At 43.8% G+C, this 20,969-nt stretch overlaps 1 protein-coding gene across 1 annotated transcript in view; it reads left to right on the forward strand.

The window, feature by feature from the left end:
- Window positions 1-4,813: 4,813 nt before the first annotated feature.
- The window catches only part of LOC120020912 (kielin cysteine rich BMP regulator), a 43,158-nt gene continuing 27,002 nt past the window's right edge, over window positions 4,814-20,969 (forward strand). The window contains exons 1-5 of the mRNA XM_038964537.1: window positions 4,814-5,159; window positions 9,047-9,591; window positions 9,931-10,003; window positions 10,879-11,174; window positions 11,322-11,490. Of these exons, the coding sequence (XP_038820465.1) occupies window positions 5,069-5,159; window positions 9,047-9,591; window positions 9,931-10,003; window positions 10,879-11,174; window positions 11,322-11,490 (1,174 nt within the window). The 5' untranslated portion in view covers window positions 4,814-5,068. The remainder of the gene's footprint in view (window positions 5,160-9,046; window positions 9,592-9,930; window positions 10,004-10,878; window positions 11,175-11,321; window positions 11,491-20,969) is intronic.

Genomic DNA, 20,969 nt, shown 5'->3' on the forward strand with positions numbered 1-20,969 from the left:
TGATACAGTCTCAACACACTATCAAAGCGTCTTGTGAAATAGACCCAAATTACTTATTCAAAATGTGTGACCGGTACACCAAAAAGTTCATTTTTACACGATTTGATCACAACACATTTTGTGTGTATTACACAATTTTCTTTCATCATAACGCATTTGTGTACATTACACAAATTCCAATTTGTTGTGGCGAATATTAGCTAGGCTAGCTAGGTAGCTAAAACTAAAATGATTGTTAGGGGATATGGTTAGGGTTAGGTTTAGGGGTTAAGATTAGGGTTAGGTAACATGCTAGCTAAGTAGTTAATGGGTTAAGGTTAGGGTTAAGGTTAGGAGTTAGGTTAAATAGTTAAGGTTGGGGGAAGGGTTAGCTAACATGCTAAGTAGTTGCAAAGTAGCTAAAAAGTAATAAGTTGTTGCAAAGTTGCTAATTAGCTAAAATGATAAAGTTGATTGTGATGAGATTCGAACAGGCAACCTTTGGTTTGCTAGATGTTCACGTTCGAACACGCAACCTTTGGGTTGCTAGACGTTTGCGTTATATGCCTACCCATCCTCCGACCAACCTCCCTCCTATTGTTTCTGTTTTAAACTTCTTCAGGCTAGGGTCTATTTTCCTCCACTTCCTGTCTGTTTGACGTGCCCAAAGTAAACTGCCTGTTACTCAGGCCCAGAAGCCAGGATATGCATATAATTGGTACCATTCGATAGAAAACATGAGACTATAACACAATTGATATGGTAGGAGAAAATCCAAAGAAAAACCAACCAGAATTTCTTTTTTTTTGAGAGGCCATGCTCTTACAATGGAAAACTATGGGTCATATGCAATTCCAGCTCCCAGATTGCAATTCCTATGGCTTCCACTAGATGTCAACAGTCATTGTTCAAGGTTTCAGGCTTGTTTCTTCCCAAACAAGGAAGAATTTTGAGTTTTGGTACTGGGAGTCAGAGTTGGAAATCAGTCTGTGCGAGCGTGACGAAGAGGACACACACCTGCTAATTTTACTTTCCTATTGAACATACTTCTTTCCGTATGAAATACTATAGTTTAATTACATTTTAGGGTACCTGAGGATTCAATAGAAACGAATTTTGACTTGTTTTAACAAAGTTAGCGGTACCTTTTTGGATTCCTTTCTCTGCATGTTGAACGAGTGTATTACTCAAATCGATGGCACCAACTAAACTGACTTTTTGGGATATAAAGATATAAACAAAACGACCATGCATGTTGTAGCTGAGACCCTTTGGATTGCAAATCAGAGAAATATTTTCAAAAAGTAAGTGAATATTTAATCACTATTTGTGATTTTATGAAGCCTGTGCTGGTTGAAAAATATTTTGATGTGGGGTGCCGTCCTCAAACAATCGCATGGCATGCTTTTGCTGTAAAGCCTATTGTAAATCGGGCAATGCAGTTAGATTAACAAGAATTTAAGCTTTTAACCGATATAAGACACTTGTATGTACCTAGATGTTTAATACCCATAATTTTTATGATTATTTATTTGAATAATTATTTATTCCAATTTCACCGGAAGATGTCGACAGGTGTCCCGCTATCGCAGAGAGGTTTTAAGTCATCTACTGTTTTTATCTAGAGCTGCCGCTTTCAAGGTGCGGGACTCTAAACCGAAAGCTTACAAGAAATCCTGCAATGCCCTGCAACGAACCATCAAACAGGCAAAGCGTCAATACAGGGCTAAGAATGTGGCAGGGCTTGCAAACTATTACAGACTACAAAGGGAAGCACAGCCGCGAGCTGCCCAGTGACACGAGCCTACCAGACGAGCTAAATCACTTCTATGCTCGCTTTGAGGCAAGCAACACTGAGGCATGCATGAGAGCATCAGCTGTTCCGGACGACTGTGTGATCACGCTCTCCGGAGCTGACGTGAGTAAGACCTTTAAACAGGTCAACATACACAAGGCTGCCGGGGCCAGACGGATTACCAGGACGTGTGCCCCGGGCATGTGCTGACCAACTGACAGGTGTCTTCACTGACATTTTCAACATGTCCCTGATTGAGTCTGTAATATCAACATGTTTCAAGCAGACCACCATAGTCCCTGTGCCCAAGAACACAAAGACAACCTGCCTAAATGACTACAGACCCGTAGCACTCACGTCCGTAGCCATGAAGTGCTTTGAAAGGTTGGTAATGGCTCACATCAACACCATTATTCCAAAAACCCTAGACCCACTCCAATTTGCATACCGCCCAAACAGATCCACAGATGATGCAATTTCTATTGCACTCCACACTGCCCTTTCCCACCTGGACAAAAGGAACACCTATGTGAGAATGCTATTCATTGACTACAGCTCAGCGTTCAACACCATAGTACCCTCAAAGCTCATCACTAAACTAAGGATCCTGGGACTAAACACCTCCCTCTGCAATTGAATCCTGGACTTCTTGACGGGCCGTACCCAGGCGGTGAGGGTAGGTAGCAACACAGCTGCCACGCTGATCCTCAACACTGGAGCCCCCCAGGGGTGTGTGCTCAGCCCCCTCCTGTACTCCCTGATCACCCACGACTGCATGGCCAAGCACGACTCCAACACCATCATTAAGTTTGCAGACGACACAACAGTGGTAGGCCTGATCACCGACAACGACGAGACAGCCTATAGGGAGGAGGTCAGAGACCTGTCAGAATAACAACCTATCCCTCAACGTAACCAAGACTAAGGAGATGATTATGGATTACAGGAAAAGGAGGACAAAGCATGCTCCCATTCTCATCGACAGGGCTGTGTTACGTTCCCCAGTTTCTGTGTTGTAGTTTGTATTTGAGTGTGTGTGTTTCAGGAGATGGCTTCCTGAATTCTCCCCAAGCAGCTGATTGGAGCTGACCCCGCCCCCTCGTCAAGTTACAGCTGTATCCGATTAGACTCCTTCTGAAGCTATATAAAAGCCAGTGTTCTGTTCAGAAGAGAGATGATTGCTGAGAGAGGAGGCTGAGGGCTGAGGGTGATATACTGTGTTGGTTGTTCTCAGAGGGAGATGATTAGTGTGTCCTGTATTGGTTGATTGGTTATGTATTTTGTGTGTCAATAGCACGCAGTGTTTTGATTATTGAAATCGTTTGGATAATTCTGTTTAATTTGTTCCCAGGGGGGAAGGGGAAGGGGAAGGCACCTAGGGAGTGCTTAGGCAAGAGGCCCGCGGGCATATACCCGTAGTATATCCACTGTCTAGGCACACTAGGTAAGACCTGGGCGGACCACCCCCTGTATTTTGGTTAGGTAAGTTAGGTAAGTAGTGGGTAGGCAGGTAAGGTAGGAGAGGGGGCTTTGATATTTACATTCTTTGCTTTGGTTCCATCCAGCCCCTTTTCCCCATATTACCGTGTGAAGGAATAAATTCCTAGTAAACGGTAATTCTCTGCCTTTTGTCATCCTTACTCGCACCTACAGTCCATACCTCTTTCACTTGACAGGGAGTTGAGTTGTAGCAGGGTGTTGCGTTCCCTCTTCTTAGAGGCGTGCGTAACAGGCTGTAGTGGAGCTGGTTGAGAGCTTCAAGTTCCTTGGTGTCCACATCAACAACAAACTAGAATGGTCCAAACACACCAAGACAGTTGTGAAGAGGGCACGACAAAGTCTATTCCCCCTCAGGAAACTAAAATGATTTGGCATGGGTCCTCAGATCCTCAAAAGGTAACATCGAGAGCATTCTGACTGGTTGCATCACTGCCTGGTACGGCAACTGCTCGGCCTCCAACCGCAAGGCACTACAGAAGGTGGTGCATACGGCCCAGTACATCACTGGGGCTAAGCTGCCTGCCATCCAGGACCTCTATACCAGGCAGTGTCAGAGGAAGGCCCAAAAAATTGTCGCCACCCCAGTCATAGACTGTTCTCTCTACTACCGCATGGCAAGCGCTACCGGAGTGCCAAGTCTAGGACAAAAAGGCCTCTCAACAGTTTTTACCCCCAAGCCATAAGACTCCATAAGACTATTTGCATTGTGTGCCCCCCCCCCCAACCCCTCTTTTACGCTACTGCTACTCTCTGTTCATCATATATGCATAGTCACTTTAACTATACATTCATGTACATACTCCCTCAATCAGCCTGACTAACCGATGTCTGTATATAGCCTCGCTACTTTTATAGCCTCCCTACTGTATATAGCCTGTCTTTTTACTGTTTTATTTCTTTACTTACCTATTGTTCACCTAATACCTTTTTTTGCACTATTGGTTAGAGCCTGTAAACATTTCGCTGTACAACCACTGTTGTATTCACCGCACCTGACAAATAAACTTTGATTTAATTTTATGTGATTGAAATTCACTGTATACTACAAACTAAAGTTTTTTTGTGTGCCTGTCACGAATTTCCAATCATTTCAAAATAATCTGTGATACTGGGTTGATAGTCTACCCACTGGGCCACACTGGTTGAATCAACATTGTTTCCACATCCAATCAAAACTAGACATTGAAATGAAGTCTGTGCCCAGTGGGTAGCTAGATAGATAATACCAAGCCAGTGTGACAGCTAAAGCACATTTGTTGCTTTTGAAGTCTGATCAAATCTACATGATTCTGAACACTCAAGTCCTGACTTCGGCAGACAAGTTTCAAATTCTAGCCTACAGCATAAACTAGTATAACTACCTAGCTGTGGAGGGCTCATTAGGACGTCTGACTAAACCGAATCCGTTCGTCCCCACTCAACTCGTATGCACCAGGCGTGTCCGTATAGCCTCCCCCGAGATAGAGATCCTGCCTGCATCCAGATGTTTCGTGTTTCTGTGACGCGCATCGCTCGTTGACATCGGGGAAGAAGAGCTGAAGTCCGGGTGGACGCAGTTCAGATAGACGGTGTTGGAATAAGGACATAACTTGTTGGCGCTTCTTTGTTTGTCAAATTAACGTCTCAAATGGATCGATTTGAATGTCAAATTATCGCATTTAACTAGGCTATTTAAATTCCTTGTCACTACTATCGAGTAACTTTTCATGCGGATTTGAGGCGCGCAAAGTGTGAACCGAAGGGGAACTTTCTTTCTGCCGAGGTGTTCACACACTCTCAACCAGCCGTGGGGGAATGGAGGTCCGCTGGCTGAAGACCCTGCTGTGTGTGTTGAGTGTGTGTTCGTCCCTTCGAGCCCACCCTATAGATCAAAACCATGAGAACGGTATGTGTATACGATATTGACTCCCGCAAAACTGTTTCTCAGAACAATGGTTAGGTTGCACGGTGTATGTGTGTGTGCGTATGTGTGTAACATGATTTGATGATAAGATTAAAAGTATGTCTGCCAGGATCTGTTAGTCATTGTATCTCATTAATCAGTGACTGTGTTGAAATGTTAGACTACTTTTTGCATTCATTTAGGATCAGTTACATCATTGGAACATCGACACTGTGTGTAGACCGCACAGTCTCCCTCTCTATCCAGATCTGGCACCACAGGTATAAAAGTGATCTCATGACTTGGTCAGGTAAAACTCTGGGTCCTATCCGTAGGCTATGAAAAACAAGTATTATTTTAGATAGCTTCCCTTTTCATCTGTGCTATGACTATAGGGCATGGGTTTTTCTTGTTGGGTTATGGGAATTGGAAACACTCCTGGCCTCAGGTGGATGAAACCCTTTAAAACTACCAGAAACCTTGTTATTATTCATTCTGAATCTGATATCAAAAGAGCCAGAGACAACCACTTCAATAGACAACATACAGTACTCTGTAGTTTAGTGAACTACTTAGCAGGGCTGAATGTTATGCAAAGAATGGTTATAATGTCACATTAACTCTATACATACACACAATGTTAAGCAGTAGATTTGAAAAAGAAAAGACAGACAGGTTTCAATGCAGAAACGTCATTGAATTTTATGTCAGAATATGTATTATTTGTTCATCTGATCACTGTGCTTTTCTGCAATTATTCATTATGTAAGCTTTATGTGAGAAAGGGTTAGATGTAACACTTTACACAGTGGACTCTGTAACAAGGCAGGGTTACATGTAACACTATACACAGTATGTGCAAGTCATAAAACCACTGACATTGTGTTGTCCTGGTCTCCATTTGGCCGCAGATTATCCATTATATTGACCAGATACTCTAGTGGCCACTCTAACAATGAAAATACATTTCTTAAAAAATGGAAGGCAGTCAGGAGGAGGCTAGATCAGGTGAGACCATTTTAGCCAATGTGTTCTATTTATATCAGTATACTCGTAACAATCTAAACATTACAAAACTTATATTCGATCAAATAAGACACACATAGCAATAAGGCACACATTTACAAATGTTGTTTTGAATTAAAATAAAATTGTACCTAAACACTGAAGAAGGCTGTAAAGCCGAAACGTCTGAGAAAGCTATCCCTGATGCGGTGAAAATAGTTAACATTGAATAATGAAGTAAGCTTTATGCAACATCTTTTTGAGTGCGAACCCATTAAGTGGTTAGAGCGTTGGGCCAGTAACCGAAAGGTTGCTGGATCGAATCCCTGAGTTGACAATGTAAATATCTGTCGTCCTGCACCTGAGCAAGGCAGTTAACCCACTGTTCCCCGGGCACCGAAGACGTGGATGTCGATTATGGCAGCCCCCCGCACCTCTCTGCTTCAGAGGGGTTGGGTTAAATGCGGAAGACACATTTCAGTTGAAGGCATTCAGTTGTACAACTGACTAGGTATCCCCCGTTCATTACACCACTTCCTTTGTCTGAATTTGTAGTATTTACACACCACTCAAGCTTCTGGGAGAGCGCAATGGTTCTCTTGATTACACATAGCAAATAAGCCATTCCATTTTTTTGTTAACCAAATTCGACACTCATTGACCATCATAAAAAAAATCCTCGATTGGTGAGAGAAATAAATAAATAAAATGCCACCAGCTGGAGAAGACAGATTTTGGGCCCAGTTATCTCTCTCGCTTCACCTCTTCCTCTCTGATTTGGCCCACCAGAAGTTGATTCCCTGGCGCTCACTGTAGGAACTGATTGCCTGTAAAATCCATATATTTAATCAGTCTGTTGTCCCCACTTCCTTCAAGATGTCCACCGTTGTTCCTGTAGACAAGAAAGCTAAGGTAACTGAACTAAATGACTATCGCCCCATAGGACTCACTTCTGTCATCATGATGTGCTTTGAGAGGGTATTTTAGGACCATATCACCTCCAGCTTAGCCAACAACCTAGACCCACTACAATTCGCATACCACCCCAACAGATCCAAGGATGAAGCAATCGTCATTGAACTGCACACTGCCCTATCCCACCTGGACAAGACCTATGTAGTGTTCATCACTAAGCTCGGCCCTAGGTCAGAACCCCTTCCTGTGCAACTAGGTCCTGAACTTCCTGATGGGCTGACCCCAAGTGGTGAAGGTGGTCAACAACACCTCCACCACGCTGATGCTCAACACGGGTGCCCCACAGGGGTGCGTACTCAGCCCACTCCTGTGCTCCCTGTTCATCCATAACTGCGTGGCCACGCACGTCTCCAATTCAATCATCAAGTTTGCAGACGACACAGCAGTACTAGGCCTGATTATCAACAATGACGAGACAGCCTACAGGGAGGAGGTGAGAGCCATGGTGGAGTGGTGCCAGGAAAATAACCTCTACCTCAACGTCAACAAAATAAAGGAGCTGATCGTGGACTACAGGACACAGCAGAGAGAGAGAGCACCCCCACATCCACAACGACGTGCCGCAGTGGAAACGGTCAAAAGCTTTATGTTCCTCTGCGTGCACATAACTGATGACCGAATGGTCCCTTCACACAGACAACTACAGGGCACTCCAGAGGGTGGTGTGGTCAGCCCACAACATCATTAGGGGCACACTGCTTGCCCTCCATGACATCTACAGCACCTGGTGTCACAGGAAGGCCAAGAAGATCAAAGACTGACACCGTTATGGCTGTCTCTCTATATATGGGAAAGTTATGGTGGTGCTAGAAAATAAATGATCTCTTTCTGCATTAGCCATCAATCCGTTATGGTTGGACAAATGCGTTTATATTGTCTGTGTAGACTGCTCTGTGGCGGAAGTTTTAAGTTTTTTACTTTTAAGACAGTGAAATTTGCACCACAAACATTTGTAAAAAATTACAAGTAGTGGAAATAAAATAATATGCCAACAAACATTACTGGACTAACAAACTGGCTGACTAACCTTTTCAGGAACTTCAGTATCCCTTGGCCTTGGGTAGCAGCAGCAGATCGTTTCATCTTCGTTATCCTGTGCCAAACACATTTATTCAGTTAGTCTAAATTATTAACATTAGCAGCTGGCTGCATGATTGTATCAACATAGCTGCTAATGTTAGCTAGCTAGCTATCTAGCTAGGCTACTCTAAAGCTAACGTTAGTAGTTGTGTTAGCTAGCTATAGACTGGACCATTCTACCTAGTTTTAGAGGATGATTAAACTGCTTTTATTAACTGCAATTTACCATGAACATTTGTGTTTGCTCTCTCATAAGGCAGGCAACCAGGCATGCAGGATAGGAGGGTTTCTTCCACTAGGTAACACAGCCGCAAAGTCAGATTCCACAGACCGGAGAGGAGCGTGATCGAAGAAAGAAACCAAGTGCAGAGTTAAACAATGAGGTTCTGGTGCAAACGAACAGTTGTTTAAAGGCGTAGTTGATGAGGCTCTGTATAGGCTGTAGCTAGGAGACCACTGTGAATCCACCTGTCGCAACGAGCGTGGGGGTTACCTGCTTTCTTTTCCATTGCAAAACGTTTTTCTATGATGTGAACTAATTAATGTCTGATAAACGCATTCGGGGATGCTGCTTTGAAATTGGTGTGGAGGCGCCCCACCAGATTGAAAAGTACAAGGGCAAAATCTGTCTCGCCACATGTTTTCTGGTGGCTCTGTCTCTTTCAGACCCAAAAATCTGTTTATCATGTCGCATCAGACATGGTCTGAAGCATGAGTGTGTATTAGCCAACCTGACAGTGTGTGTGTGTGTATATGTGTGTGTGTATTTTGATTGGCTCGCTTGTTGATCTTTCTGTCAATTCTCATTCATTGTCTTGTCTGTCCCTCAGTGATCGACCTACTGGAGGCTCTCAACATGTCCCGCCCCTTAAAGGGTGTATCCAAAGTCCAGGGGAAGTGGCCTGGAACCCAGGCCTACAAACTGCGCCCCCGCTCACCTCACCTGACCCTTCCCGAACAATACTCCCACTACCTTGTTTCCTCACTGCAAGGCAGTCTGGGAATTCACCTGATGGGACGTCAGGGTGCAGACTCCAGTGGCAATCTGCTCTCTTTCTCCTCCTCCTCCTCTTCCTCGCCCCTCCTCCAACTCTACTCCTCTACCCGCTCCAAATCTCTGCGTCTGGACCACCAGGCTGGCTCGGAAGGCCAGGAACTTGCCAGTGTCCTGTTCCCAGGAGGAAGTCCCTTCTCTGGGGGAGGCTGGGTGCGGTTGGCCCTGGCCCTGGAGGCTGGCCGTGTGTCTCTGTTTGTGGACTGTAGAGAGGCAGTGGTTATACAGAGAGACAAAGAGGAGAGAGTCAAACTACAGCTGCCCCCAGACCTAGTCATCACACTGGCCAGCACACAGGGTGACATGGAGAGCAAGTTCACTGTGAGTAAACACACTCGCATACTGATAAGAGAATTATGTTCTCCAGGTACATAACCCAATTTAATTATATTACTCAGTCTGCACTCTGACTAGGACTACACATTTATTGATTATGATTTTATACATTCTAATCAATTCCATACAATTATATGTTTCAGGGCGGAATATTCTAATCATTCAATTAACAGATAATTCTCATTTAACACATATACATATTCACATGTACACACATGCAAGTATGCGCTCGATAACGGTTTCTCTTTCTTTCTCTCTCTCTCTCTCTCTCTCTCTCGCCCTCTCTCTCCCCCCTTCTATCACTCCATCACTATCTCTTTGTAGGGTTATGTGCAGACAGCTGAGATCTCTACCAGAGCGTATCAGAGGCGTCCGTGGCAATGTGACAACATTACAGGTACAGGTTTTTTAACCTGGCTACTGGTTTTATGGCTACTTTGCCATTAAGACAAGTCCGTGTCATTCTCTATGAATGAGGAACTGAGTGTACTAATCTATTACTGGAGTATTAGCCCTCCTTCAGCTCCTCACACTCCCTGTCATATAATAATCTAGCCATTATGATTGGCTGGAACAGGGTCATGAATTTTGACCTCTTTGACCTCTAGTCCTCTCTGACCTCACTCTGACAGGACCACCCTGAGGCCAGACCACCCAATCACAGAAAGACGTACGTGTATGTGTGTGTGTGGGGGGGGCTTGTATTAGTATCCTCGTGGAAATCCCCAAAAGTCCCCACAAGAATAGTAAAACAAGGAAAATTCTCCCTCGTGGGACATTTACCAGGTCCCCACAAGGACAAAGGATATTTTAGGCTTAGTGGTTAGGTTTAGGGTTAGGTTTAGGGTTAGGGTTAGAATTAGGGTTAGGAGTTAGGGTTATGGAAAATAGTGTTTTGAATGGAAATAAATGTTAGGTCTCCACAAGGATAGTAAAACATATGCTGTGTGTGTGTGGGCATGTGTGCTCGTGTGTGTGTGTGTGTCCTCTTGTGCTTGCTCGTGCGTGTGTGCGCTCTGGGCTCTGGGGACTAGATATTATCCGTGGTCCCCCAGCTACTTCCTATAGGTTGTTTATTTATGAGTTCTAAGTTTAGAGTAACTGTTAATTCACATTTTCAGACGGATTAACTACTGTTTTTGTATTAGATCAACTGATTACTGGCTTCCTCCCCCCACCCCCTCTTTCACTCTCGCTCCCTTTTCCCCTCATCCCCCCCCCACTCACTCTCTTTCTCTGTTCTTCTCCCCTCACCCTTCCCCTCTTTCTCAGATTCTCTGCATGGCCCTCCCCATGCCCAGCTCAATAACTCTGCTCCAGTAGACAGGGTTGACAGTGGACCTGGGCTGGAACCTCAGCAGGATATAGCCAACTACCAGCCACATAACCCCTCTCTCCACCCCCATCATCCCCAGGGCGACCAGCCCCAGAGGGGTGGGGTGTTTCTGGGTCCTCCAGCACCCCATGGGGTGAGACCTGTCTCTCAGTCCCAGGGCGAGGACAGGCTGAGGGGGTTGGAGGAGAGGCTAGAGGGCCTGGAACGCATGCTGGACATGGTCAAGGCCCAGGTAGCCACAGCAAAGTCATGTATTATAATGTGATATTTTTTAAAGATTTCAATGGGCAATTGAGGTATACTCATCCTTATTCACGCAAGACTGACTATTGACTATGTATTTCTGTGTGTGTGTCTCTGTGTGTGTGTGTGTGTGTAGAATGTGGACCTGCAGGCGCGTGTGCAGTATCTGGAGGGGTGTGAGTGTGTGAGGCGTGGGTGTGTGTGGGAGGGGAGACAGGTGGAGGAGGGGGATCGCTGGGAGACGCACCGGAACACATTCTGTACCTGCACCTCTGGACAGGTCACCTGCTCTGCTCCTACTGACGGTCGGTACCGTACTGCACACACACAAACACAGGCATACCAGTGTTTCCCACTAAGATTTGTTTCAGCAGCAGTGGCAAAGGAAGTGCGGGTGGTGAGGAATCTACACATTTAGCCATGGGGCAGAGATACATTTTCACAGTTTTAATGCTAGTTTCCTGCAATTCTACACATTTTTCATGGGGCTAAGATGAAAAAATGCTGTTTTAAAGCAAATTTCTTGCAATTTTACACATTTTGCCATGGTTTCACACTGGGCACAGACATCAATTCAATGTATTTCCACATTGGTTCAATGTCATTTCATTAAAATGATGTGGAATCAACGTTGATTCAACCAGTGTGTGCCCTGTGGATTTTGCCATGTTCTTATGTTATCTAAGTCACTCAAACATATAACAAAATCAATGGGGGCCCCATGCCAGGACATTTTTGGTTTGTTTTTATTTTAGTGATTGTTAGTTCTCAAAGATGATCCTATTTAAAATATGTAGCTCCATTATATACTTTCCAGTTCCTTCAGAAAGTATTCAGACCCATTGACGTTTTCCACATTTTGTTATGTGTCAGCCTTATTCTAAAATTGATAGAAAATAAAATAGTCTTCAGCAATCTACATACAATACCTCATAATGGCAAAGGCAAAAACATAAAAACTGAAATACCTTATTTACATAAGTATTCAGACCGTTTGCTATGAGACACGAAATTGAGCGCAGGTGCATCCTGTTTCCATTGATCATTCTTGAGATGTTGATTGCAGTCCACCTGTTGTAAATTCAATTGATTGGAGATGATTTGGAAAGTGCATGTCTGAGCAAAAACCAAGCTATGAAGTCAAAGGAACGGTCCGTAGAGCTCCGAGACAGTATTGTGTCGAGGCACAGATTTGGGGAAGGGTACCAAAAAATGTCCCAAGGTTCCCAAGAACACAGTGGCCTCCATCATTCTTAAATCGAAGAAGTTTGGAACCACCAACACTCTTCCTAGAGCTGGAGCAATCAGGGGAGAAGGGACTTGGTCAGGGAGGTGACCAAGAACCCAATGGTCACTCTGTCAGAGCTTTAGAGTTCCTCTGTGGAGATGGGAGAACCTTCCAGAAGGACAACCATCTCTGCAGCACTCCACCAATCAGGCCTTTATGGTAGAGTGGCCAGACGGAAGCCACTCCTCAGTGAAAGGCCCAAAAGGCAACTAAAGAGTTTGCCAAAAGGCACCTAAATACTCTCAAACCATAAGAAACAAGATTCTCTGGTCTGATGAAACCAAGATAGAACTCTGTGGCCTGAAAGCCAAGCGTCACGTCTGGAGGAAACCTGGCACCATCCCTACTGGGAAGCATGGTGGTGGCAGCATCATGCTGTGGGGATGTTTTTCAGCGGCAGGGACTGGTACTAGTCAGAGGCAAAGATTAAAGGAGAAAAGTACAGAGAGATCCTTGATGAAAACCTGCACCAGAGCGCTCAGAACCTCAGACTGGGGTGAAGGTTCACTTTCCAACAGGACAACGACCCTAAGCAGACAGCCAAGACAATGCAGGAGTGGCTTCGGAACAAGTCCCTGAATGTCCTTGAGTATCCCAGCCAGAGCTCGGACTTGAACCCGATCAAACATCTCTGGAGAGACCTGAAAATAGCTGTGCAGCAATGCTTCCCATCCAACCTGACAGAGCTTGAGAGGATCTACAGAGAAGAATGGGAGAAACTCTCCAAATACAGGTGTGCCAAGCTTGTAAAAACATCATACCCAAGAAGACACTAGGCTTTAATCGCTGCCAAAGGTGCTTAAGCAAAGTACTGAGTAAAGGGTCTGAATACTTATGTAAATGGGGATATTTCAGTTTTATTTTTATTTATAAATTAGCAAAAATGTATAAAAAACAGTTTTTGCTTTGTCATTATGGGGTATTATGCTTAGATTGAAGAGGGGGAAAAATGATTTAATCAATTTTAGAATAAGGCTGTAACCTAACATAATGTGGAAAAAGTCAAGCGGTCTGAATACTTTCCAAAGGCACTATAGTGTATATCTGGTTTTAGTATCAGATTTTTTGGGAGTGGCGGCAACGATTTATGAATATGGGGAAACACTGCACACACACACACACACACACACACACACACACACACACACACACACACACACACACACATGCACAAGACACAAACAACACTCACCCACACAAGCATCCAATGTGTTAAACAAACAGAGGCATACATTGCTGCCCCCCCAGAATCCCGCCCCTGTCGTAATGGGGGTGTGTGTGTCTCTTTGACCTCTGACCTTGCTGGGTTCCGCTGCCTCTGCCCCCCCTATACCACCGGGACATACTGTGAAACACAGCTAACACAGGTACTACCACATATAATAGACATTTAAACTATTCTAGATTAGTGTATTAGACTAGACAAAACTTGACCATACTAGTGGAGTGTGTTGGTGTGATTCTTGTGTGATCCTTGTGGCTGCTTGGTTTATCTGACAGGTCAGCAGAACATTTGACAGGCTTGAGGTGGGTCAGAACTCTGACAGGTTTGGACACCACTTTATAGAGTTTTGTGTTTTCTAGAGTTGTGTGTGTTGTAGAGTTGTCCTGTGTCCTGCAGAGCTGTGTGTTTTCTAGAGTTGTGTGTGTCGTAGTGATTTCCTGTGTCCTGCAGATCTGTGTGTTTTCTAGAGATGTGTGTGAGTACTGTAGAGCAGCGATTCACAACTTTTTCCTTTCCGGGGAAATTAAACATAAAATATCTTAGCAGTCAAATTTAGAGTAAATTTTTACAGCGAATGTAACAGATTAAAGGCCTATTATTACAGATGGATGTAAAACAAAAACAAAAAATGTGGGGGGGTACCCCTTTTTCGTGATATCCAATTGGTAGTCTTTTCCCAACGCTGCAACGGCCGTACGTACTCAGGAGAGGCGAAGATCGAGAGCCATGCGTCCTCCGAAACATAACCCCACTAAGCCACACTGCTTCTTGACAGACTGCTTGCTTAACCCGGAAGCCAGCCGCACCAATCTGTCGTACAGCTGGCCGGCCAAACCCTCCCCTAACCCAGACGATGCTAGGCCAATTGTGCGCCGCCTCATGGGTTCCCGGTCGTGGCTGGCTGCAACACAGCACGGGATCAAACCCGGATCTGTAGTGACGCCTCTAGCACTGCGATGCAGTGCCTTAGACCGCTGTGCTACTCGGGAGGCCCCAAGATGGATGTTTGTTAAACAATTTGTGAAATTGTTTATAACATCATTATGTTATTATTTTTGGAAGAAAAACAAATTAAAACAAATGAGGCCCACCTGCAGTACCTCCGCATACCACAAGTTAAAAACCACTGCTGTAGAGTTGTGTTGTAGAGTTGCGTGTGCACTGCAGAGCTGTGTTTTCTAGAGTTTTGCTTTGCTGTAGAATTGCATGCTGAGTAGTTAGTGTTGTAGATTTTTCCTGAGATGTAAATAGCGTGTAGTGATCTGCTGTGGGGTAGTGCTGTATAATAGTTAGAGCTGTGTTGGTAAACAATCTGGGTTGAGTTTCCCAAAGCCTTCATAGCTAAAGTTGTACTTTTCTCTCAAGGACTGAGACCCAAGTTACTCTGAAAGTCGATTTAAGGTCAATCCGAGATCTGCAGTGGCCATATAGCATTTACAGACCTGCATCTCCATCCCGAATCTCACAATTGCCCCCCAGCAAAAATAGCATAGATTTAGGCTATTGTTTATATGTGTATTTCACACTATGTTGAGGTAAAAATCAGAGTATAATGCTTGAGTGTATGTCAACCCCAACACATGTTCATGTCATCGTTATCAATCAACTGCATTACTGTTAAAACCGACTTTGACTACCACCACCACTTTTTCCAAACCTGAAAAGGGACAACTTCTAAATGTTATGCAGCGAAATCAGCCAAATATATCCAAATGGGATTTTGGTAACCATATACTGGGCCTGTTACAATATATCAACCATGACGGATTTGACAAATATAAACTTTGTTAGATCAGATTTGTTGAATGTGTGCCAATCCAGCATCCTTCTATCCCCCACTGTCTGCTCTCCATTGACCTCTTTACCGCATCTATCTCCATTATCTCCCCGATCTATTTCCAGGAGTTCAAACTCATGTTGGTGTGTTTTAAATCCCTACACGAGGTATCATAAAGATGTATTTTGTTTGTGAACTTGTTCTTAACAGTGATGAGAGGAGGACGGCTCATAATAATGTCTGGAACAGCGTGAATGGAATGGCATTAAAGACATGTGTCACGTTCCTGACCCTATTTTCCTTTGTTTAACTTTGTTTTGTTGGTCAGGATGTGAGCTGGGTGGGTAGTCTATGTTATGTGTTTCTATGTGGGGTTCAATGTGTTGCCTGATATGGTTCTCAATTAGGGGCAGGTGTTTGACGTTTCCCCTGATTGAGAACCATATTAAGGTAGGCTGTTCACACCGTTTGTTTGTGGGTGATTGTCTTCCGTGTTTGTGTTAGTACCACACGGGACTGTATCGTTTGTGCTAGTCTGTACCTGTTCGTGCGTTCTTCGTGTTTATGTAAGTTCTTATGTTCAGGTCGGTCTACGTCGTTTGTTATTTTGTAATTTTCCAAATGTTTTTCGTGTTCGTCTTTATTTAAATAAATTCATTCATGTATTCCACCTACGCTGCATTTTGGTCCGATCCCTACTCCTCCTCTTCAGACGAAGAGGAGGAAAACAGCCGTTACAACATGGAAACCATGTGTTTGATACAATTCCACTGATTCCACTCCAGCCATTACCATGAGCCGGTTCTCCCAATTAAATTGCCACTTAACCTCCTGTGGTTCTGATAGCCTTTCATAAAATTTCTCCATGTTTGTTGTCAAGGAAGTGAGTTTGTGTTTATACAGGATGTACCACTCCCACCGACCATCAACTAATCATTTCAAGGCGGGGCTATACGGAGCTATGCATTGTTGCAAAATTTGGGAGTTGCACAGCGTCACCGTACAGAGCTCTATTTGGCCTCCGTAATCCTCTGGAGGCTTAGCAATTGCAATCACACCCGCCTTACGGAAACCTCCTGACCGCATTGCTGGATCAAGTATAAATCGTCTTTTAAACAAAGTGCTTCATTCATTGTCAAAAATACATTTCTCAATTGTTACTCTCTCATGCCTGGTGTGGCTAGGTTGTTGAGAGAAAAACTCCACTTTATCTTTGAGGTTTTCTGGAAACTCACCACTGCTTTGTAGTACTTAATGCCTAACATTAGACTAGCATTGTTCCTGATGTTTAATGGAGAATGCTGCACTGGGTTAGGGAGGGTAAAAGGCACTGTGTGTGTGTAGGCATGCTGGCAGCCCCGTCCAGAGGGCAGCTGTAGAGGTCAGAGTTCACCTCAGCGTCGCTGGTCCTTCAGCCCCGCCCATGGCCGCTGTGACCACTTCCTGTTCTGCACAGGAAACAGCAACAACAACTTCCTCTCCCTCGAGGCCTGCCAGGAGCAGTGCATGATGGGAGCCTGCTGCTTCCGCCTGCCCAAACCGGGCCCTCTCATTGGCTACGACAGCCAGGGCAACGGTCGCCATGGATACAACACAACCTCCAACCAGGAGCAGAGTGGAAGGAGCCAAAAGGATGAAGAGGCATGGTTTGGAGAAATAACTGACACGAGGACATTGGAGGAGGACGGATCTGATCACTTTGGTTACCAGTGGTTCAACCTGACCAGGCCAGACCAGCAGAGAGAAAGAAAGGAGGAGAGAGGGAGAGAGAAAAATGCTCGTGGGTTTGACGGGACGGATGCTGATTTCATCTACAGCTGTGAGTACCTGTCTGTGTCAGCCTGTCAGGCCAGGGTCAGAGACCTGCAGGGAGAGGGAGAGGCTGTGAGTTTCTCCCCCGGCCAGCGCTGCTCTGAGGTGGGTTGCGTCCACGCCTGTGGCTGCCTCTACCATAGTCTGCCATGGAGCTACGGGGAGAGGTTCAGGCATGGCTGTGAAGAGTGTTTGTGTGATCAAAGTGGAGCGGTGCAGTGTGGGTGTAGTCAACTGACACAGCGGAAGGAGATACGAGACCTGACCCTAAAAGAGAGACGTCAGTACCAACGAGCCATCAGGAGGCTCTACGCACAGCCAGGTACACCTGTGTACAGCTAACTCCCAACTAGCTAGGTACACCTGTGTACAGCTAACTCCCAACTAGCTAGGTACACCTGTGTACAGCTAACTCCCAACTAGCTAGGTACACCAGTGTACAGCTAACTCCCAACTAGCTAGGTACACCTGTGTACAGCTAACTCCTAACTAGCTAGGTACACCTGTGTACAGCTAACTCCCAACTAGCTAGGTACACCTGTGTACAGCTAACTCCCAACTAGCTAGGTACACCTGTGTACAGCTAACTCCCAACTAGCTAGGTACACCTGTTTACAGCTCACTCCTAACTAGCTACTGTAGGTACACCTGTGTACAGCTAACTCCCAACCAGTTAGGTACACCTGTGTACAGCTAACTCCCAACCAGCTAGGTACACCTGTGTACAACTAACTCCCAACTAGCTAGGTACACCTGTTTACAACTCACTCCTAACTAGCTACTGTAGGTACACCTGTGTACAGCTAACTCCCAACCAGTTAGGTACACCTGTGTACAGCTAACTCCCAACTAGCTAGTTACACCATTTTTGCTGTTTTGGCTCTGTACTCCATCACTTTGGATTTGAAGTGATACAATGACTATGAGGGTAAAGTGCAGACTGTCAGATTTAATTTGAGGGTATTGTCATCCATATCGGTACATCGTGTAGAAATTACTGCACTTTTTGTGTCATGATGAGTGATCATGTAACAGGGGAAGTTAGCATTTTTGTGGGAGTATGATATTCGTGTGTCTAACTTTCTCACTCATCATTATCCACGATTAATGTAGAATTATCCATAATCATGGTAGCATCCACATTAATGTAGAAGTGTTTAGAAACATATTCTATTGTTATTTACAATAAAAGTTACTCCAAAATGACACAATACCATTTACCATTCACTTCTATTGGGCACAAAATAATCTGAAACATGACCAAAACAAAAAGCAAATGCATCCAACAAATTTGTAGAGTCACAAGCTTGATGTGACATTGCGTGCTATGAATATGGGGCCAAATACTTAACTTTTTACTTCTTTAATACACATGTAAATGAATTTGTGCTAATACTTTTGGTCGTCTAAAAGTTCTGTTTTTTCTAAACGGTTCAACCGATATGGATGAAAATACCTTCAAACTAAAGCTGTCAGTCTGCACTTTAACCTCTTAGTCGTTGTATAATTTCAAATCCAAAGTGCTGGAGTACAGAGCCAACTACAAAAATTCACTGTCCCAATACCTCAGGGTTTCCGTTAGCTAGTAATAGCCGGCTTTTGGCCCCCCAAAAAATTATGAAAAGCCGATTAAATAAAACTGCTGCCGGTCAATTGGCCGGGAGAAAAAATAAATTTGCATTAGTAAATAATCATTTTTAGCCTAATCATTGATGGAAATACCAGTCAATGGAAATACATTTAACTGGTCATGCTTATCAGTCTATAGGTTAATTTACATAATTTTGTGGAATTAAATTGGTGCTTGTGTATTTTTGTTAGTCGTTATTTTTATCACACATGCACAGCATACAGCTACAGAGCCTATGAGTGGAAAATCTGTCAGACAGTGCAAGCTGCTGCTACAGCTCCTCAAAAAGCAAATTTGTTACTGCAAGAGTGAAACATTATTTTATAAGCCCAATCATTGCGCAACAATTATAAATTCAATCGTATGTTAAAAACTGTTTTGATGGCCACGATTAAAAAGAGCTACTATTTAAATTTCTCAACTGATAATTGAAGCGCATTTCCAATTCGCTATTCAAGTGCATAGGCAACGGTAGCCAGGCTTCATCACGTCACACACCAACTTACAATGAGCTGGAAGCATGTTTGCATTTTGAACACATATACTTAATTGTTTGTTTGAAACCTGAATATTTTAATTAATATTATGAGGCACGCCTTGCTTTGCTTCAAAGTAAAATCTGACCTTAAAACGTGGAGGCAATTATTTAAAAAATACTTCGATATGCTATTGACACCAGTAGCCTATTTGTCTCATGTTCTATTGGTTTTCAAATCAACTTTCTTTCATTGTCCAGTAGCCATAGGCACGATCCTAGTCATATTAGCAACCCATGCTAGTTGTTGCATCTTTAGATCTCCCCTCTTTCTAAATTTCGAACAGATATTTTCATCTCTCTCACATAAAACCGCTCGCATGTGCAGTGAGCTTTTGACAACAGTGTGTTCCCGCTAATTGCATTATGCAAAGAACATTTGCGACTAAAAACAACAAGGTAACTAATGTAAAATATACTGTGTCTGTAAAATGTATATACTGTAGGTTCAGAACTTTTGTGAAACAACAGAGATAGATGGGAGGGGTTGAGGGTAGCTGAAGAATGGGATTTAAAAACAAACAAAAGATAAATATTGTAAACTACATTGTGTCTGTAAAATGTATATAGTATGTACAGTAGAAGCTGGAAGTAAAAGCCTAAGTGTTGTTGTCCATTAGTTTACTCCAATTAGGGGAGGGGTGGTAGGGTTATGGGAAAATAATAAACAAAAATATATATTAAATATATATATAATAATATATATATAGTTGAAGTCGGAAGTTTACATACACCTTAGTCAAATACATTTAAACTCAGTTTTTCACAATTCCTGACATTTAATCCTCGGAAAAATTCCCTGTCTTAGGTCAGTTAGGATCACCACTTTATTTTAAGAATGTGAAATATCAGAATAATAGTAGAAGAATGATTTATTTCAGATTTTATTTCTTTCATCACATTCCCAGTGGGTCAGAAGTTTACATACACTCAATTAGTATTTGGTAGCATTGCCTTTAAATTGTTTAACTTGGGTCAAACGTTTCGGGTAGCCTTCCACAAGCTTCCCACAATACGTTGGGTGAATTTTGGTCCATTCCTTCTGACAGAGCTGGTGTAACTGAGTCAGATTTGTCGGCCTCCTTGCTCGCACACGCTTTTCAGTTCTGCCCACAAATTTTCTATAGGATTGAAATCAGGGCTTTGTGATGGCCACTCCAATACCTTGACTTTGTTGTCCTTAAGCCATTTTGCCACAACTTTGGAAGAATGCTTGGGGTCATTGTCCATTTGGAAGACCCATTTGTGACCAAGCTTTAACTTCCTGACTGATGCTTCCTGAAATGTTGCTTCAATATATCCACCTACTTTTCCTCCCTCATGATCCCATCTATTTTGTGAAGTACACCAGTCCCTCCTGCAGCAAAGCACCCCCACAACATGATGCTGCCACCCCAGTGCTTCACAGTTGGGATGGTGTTCCGCGGCTTGCAGGCCTCCCCCTTTTTCCTTCAAACATAACGATGGTCATTATGGCCAAACAGTTCTATTTTTGTTTCATCAGACCAGAGGACATT

This window comes from Salvelinus namaycush, chromosome 2 (assembly GCF_016432855.1).
Source record: "Salvelinus namaycush isolate Seneca chromosome 2, SaNama_1.0, whole genome shotgun sequence".
NCBI classification, from domain to species: domain Eukaryota; kingdom Metazoa; phylum Chordata; class Actinopteri; order Salmoniformes; family Salmonidae; genus Salvelinus; species Salvelinus namaycush.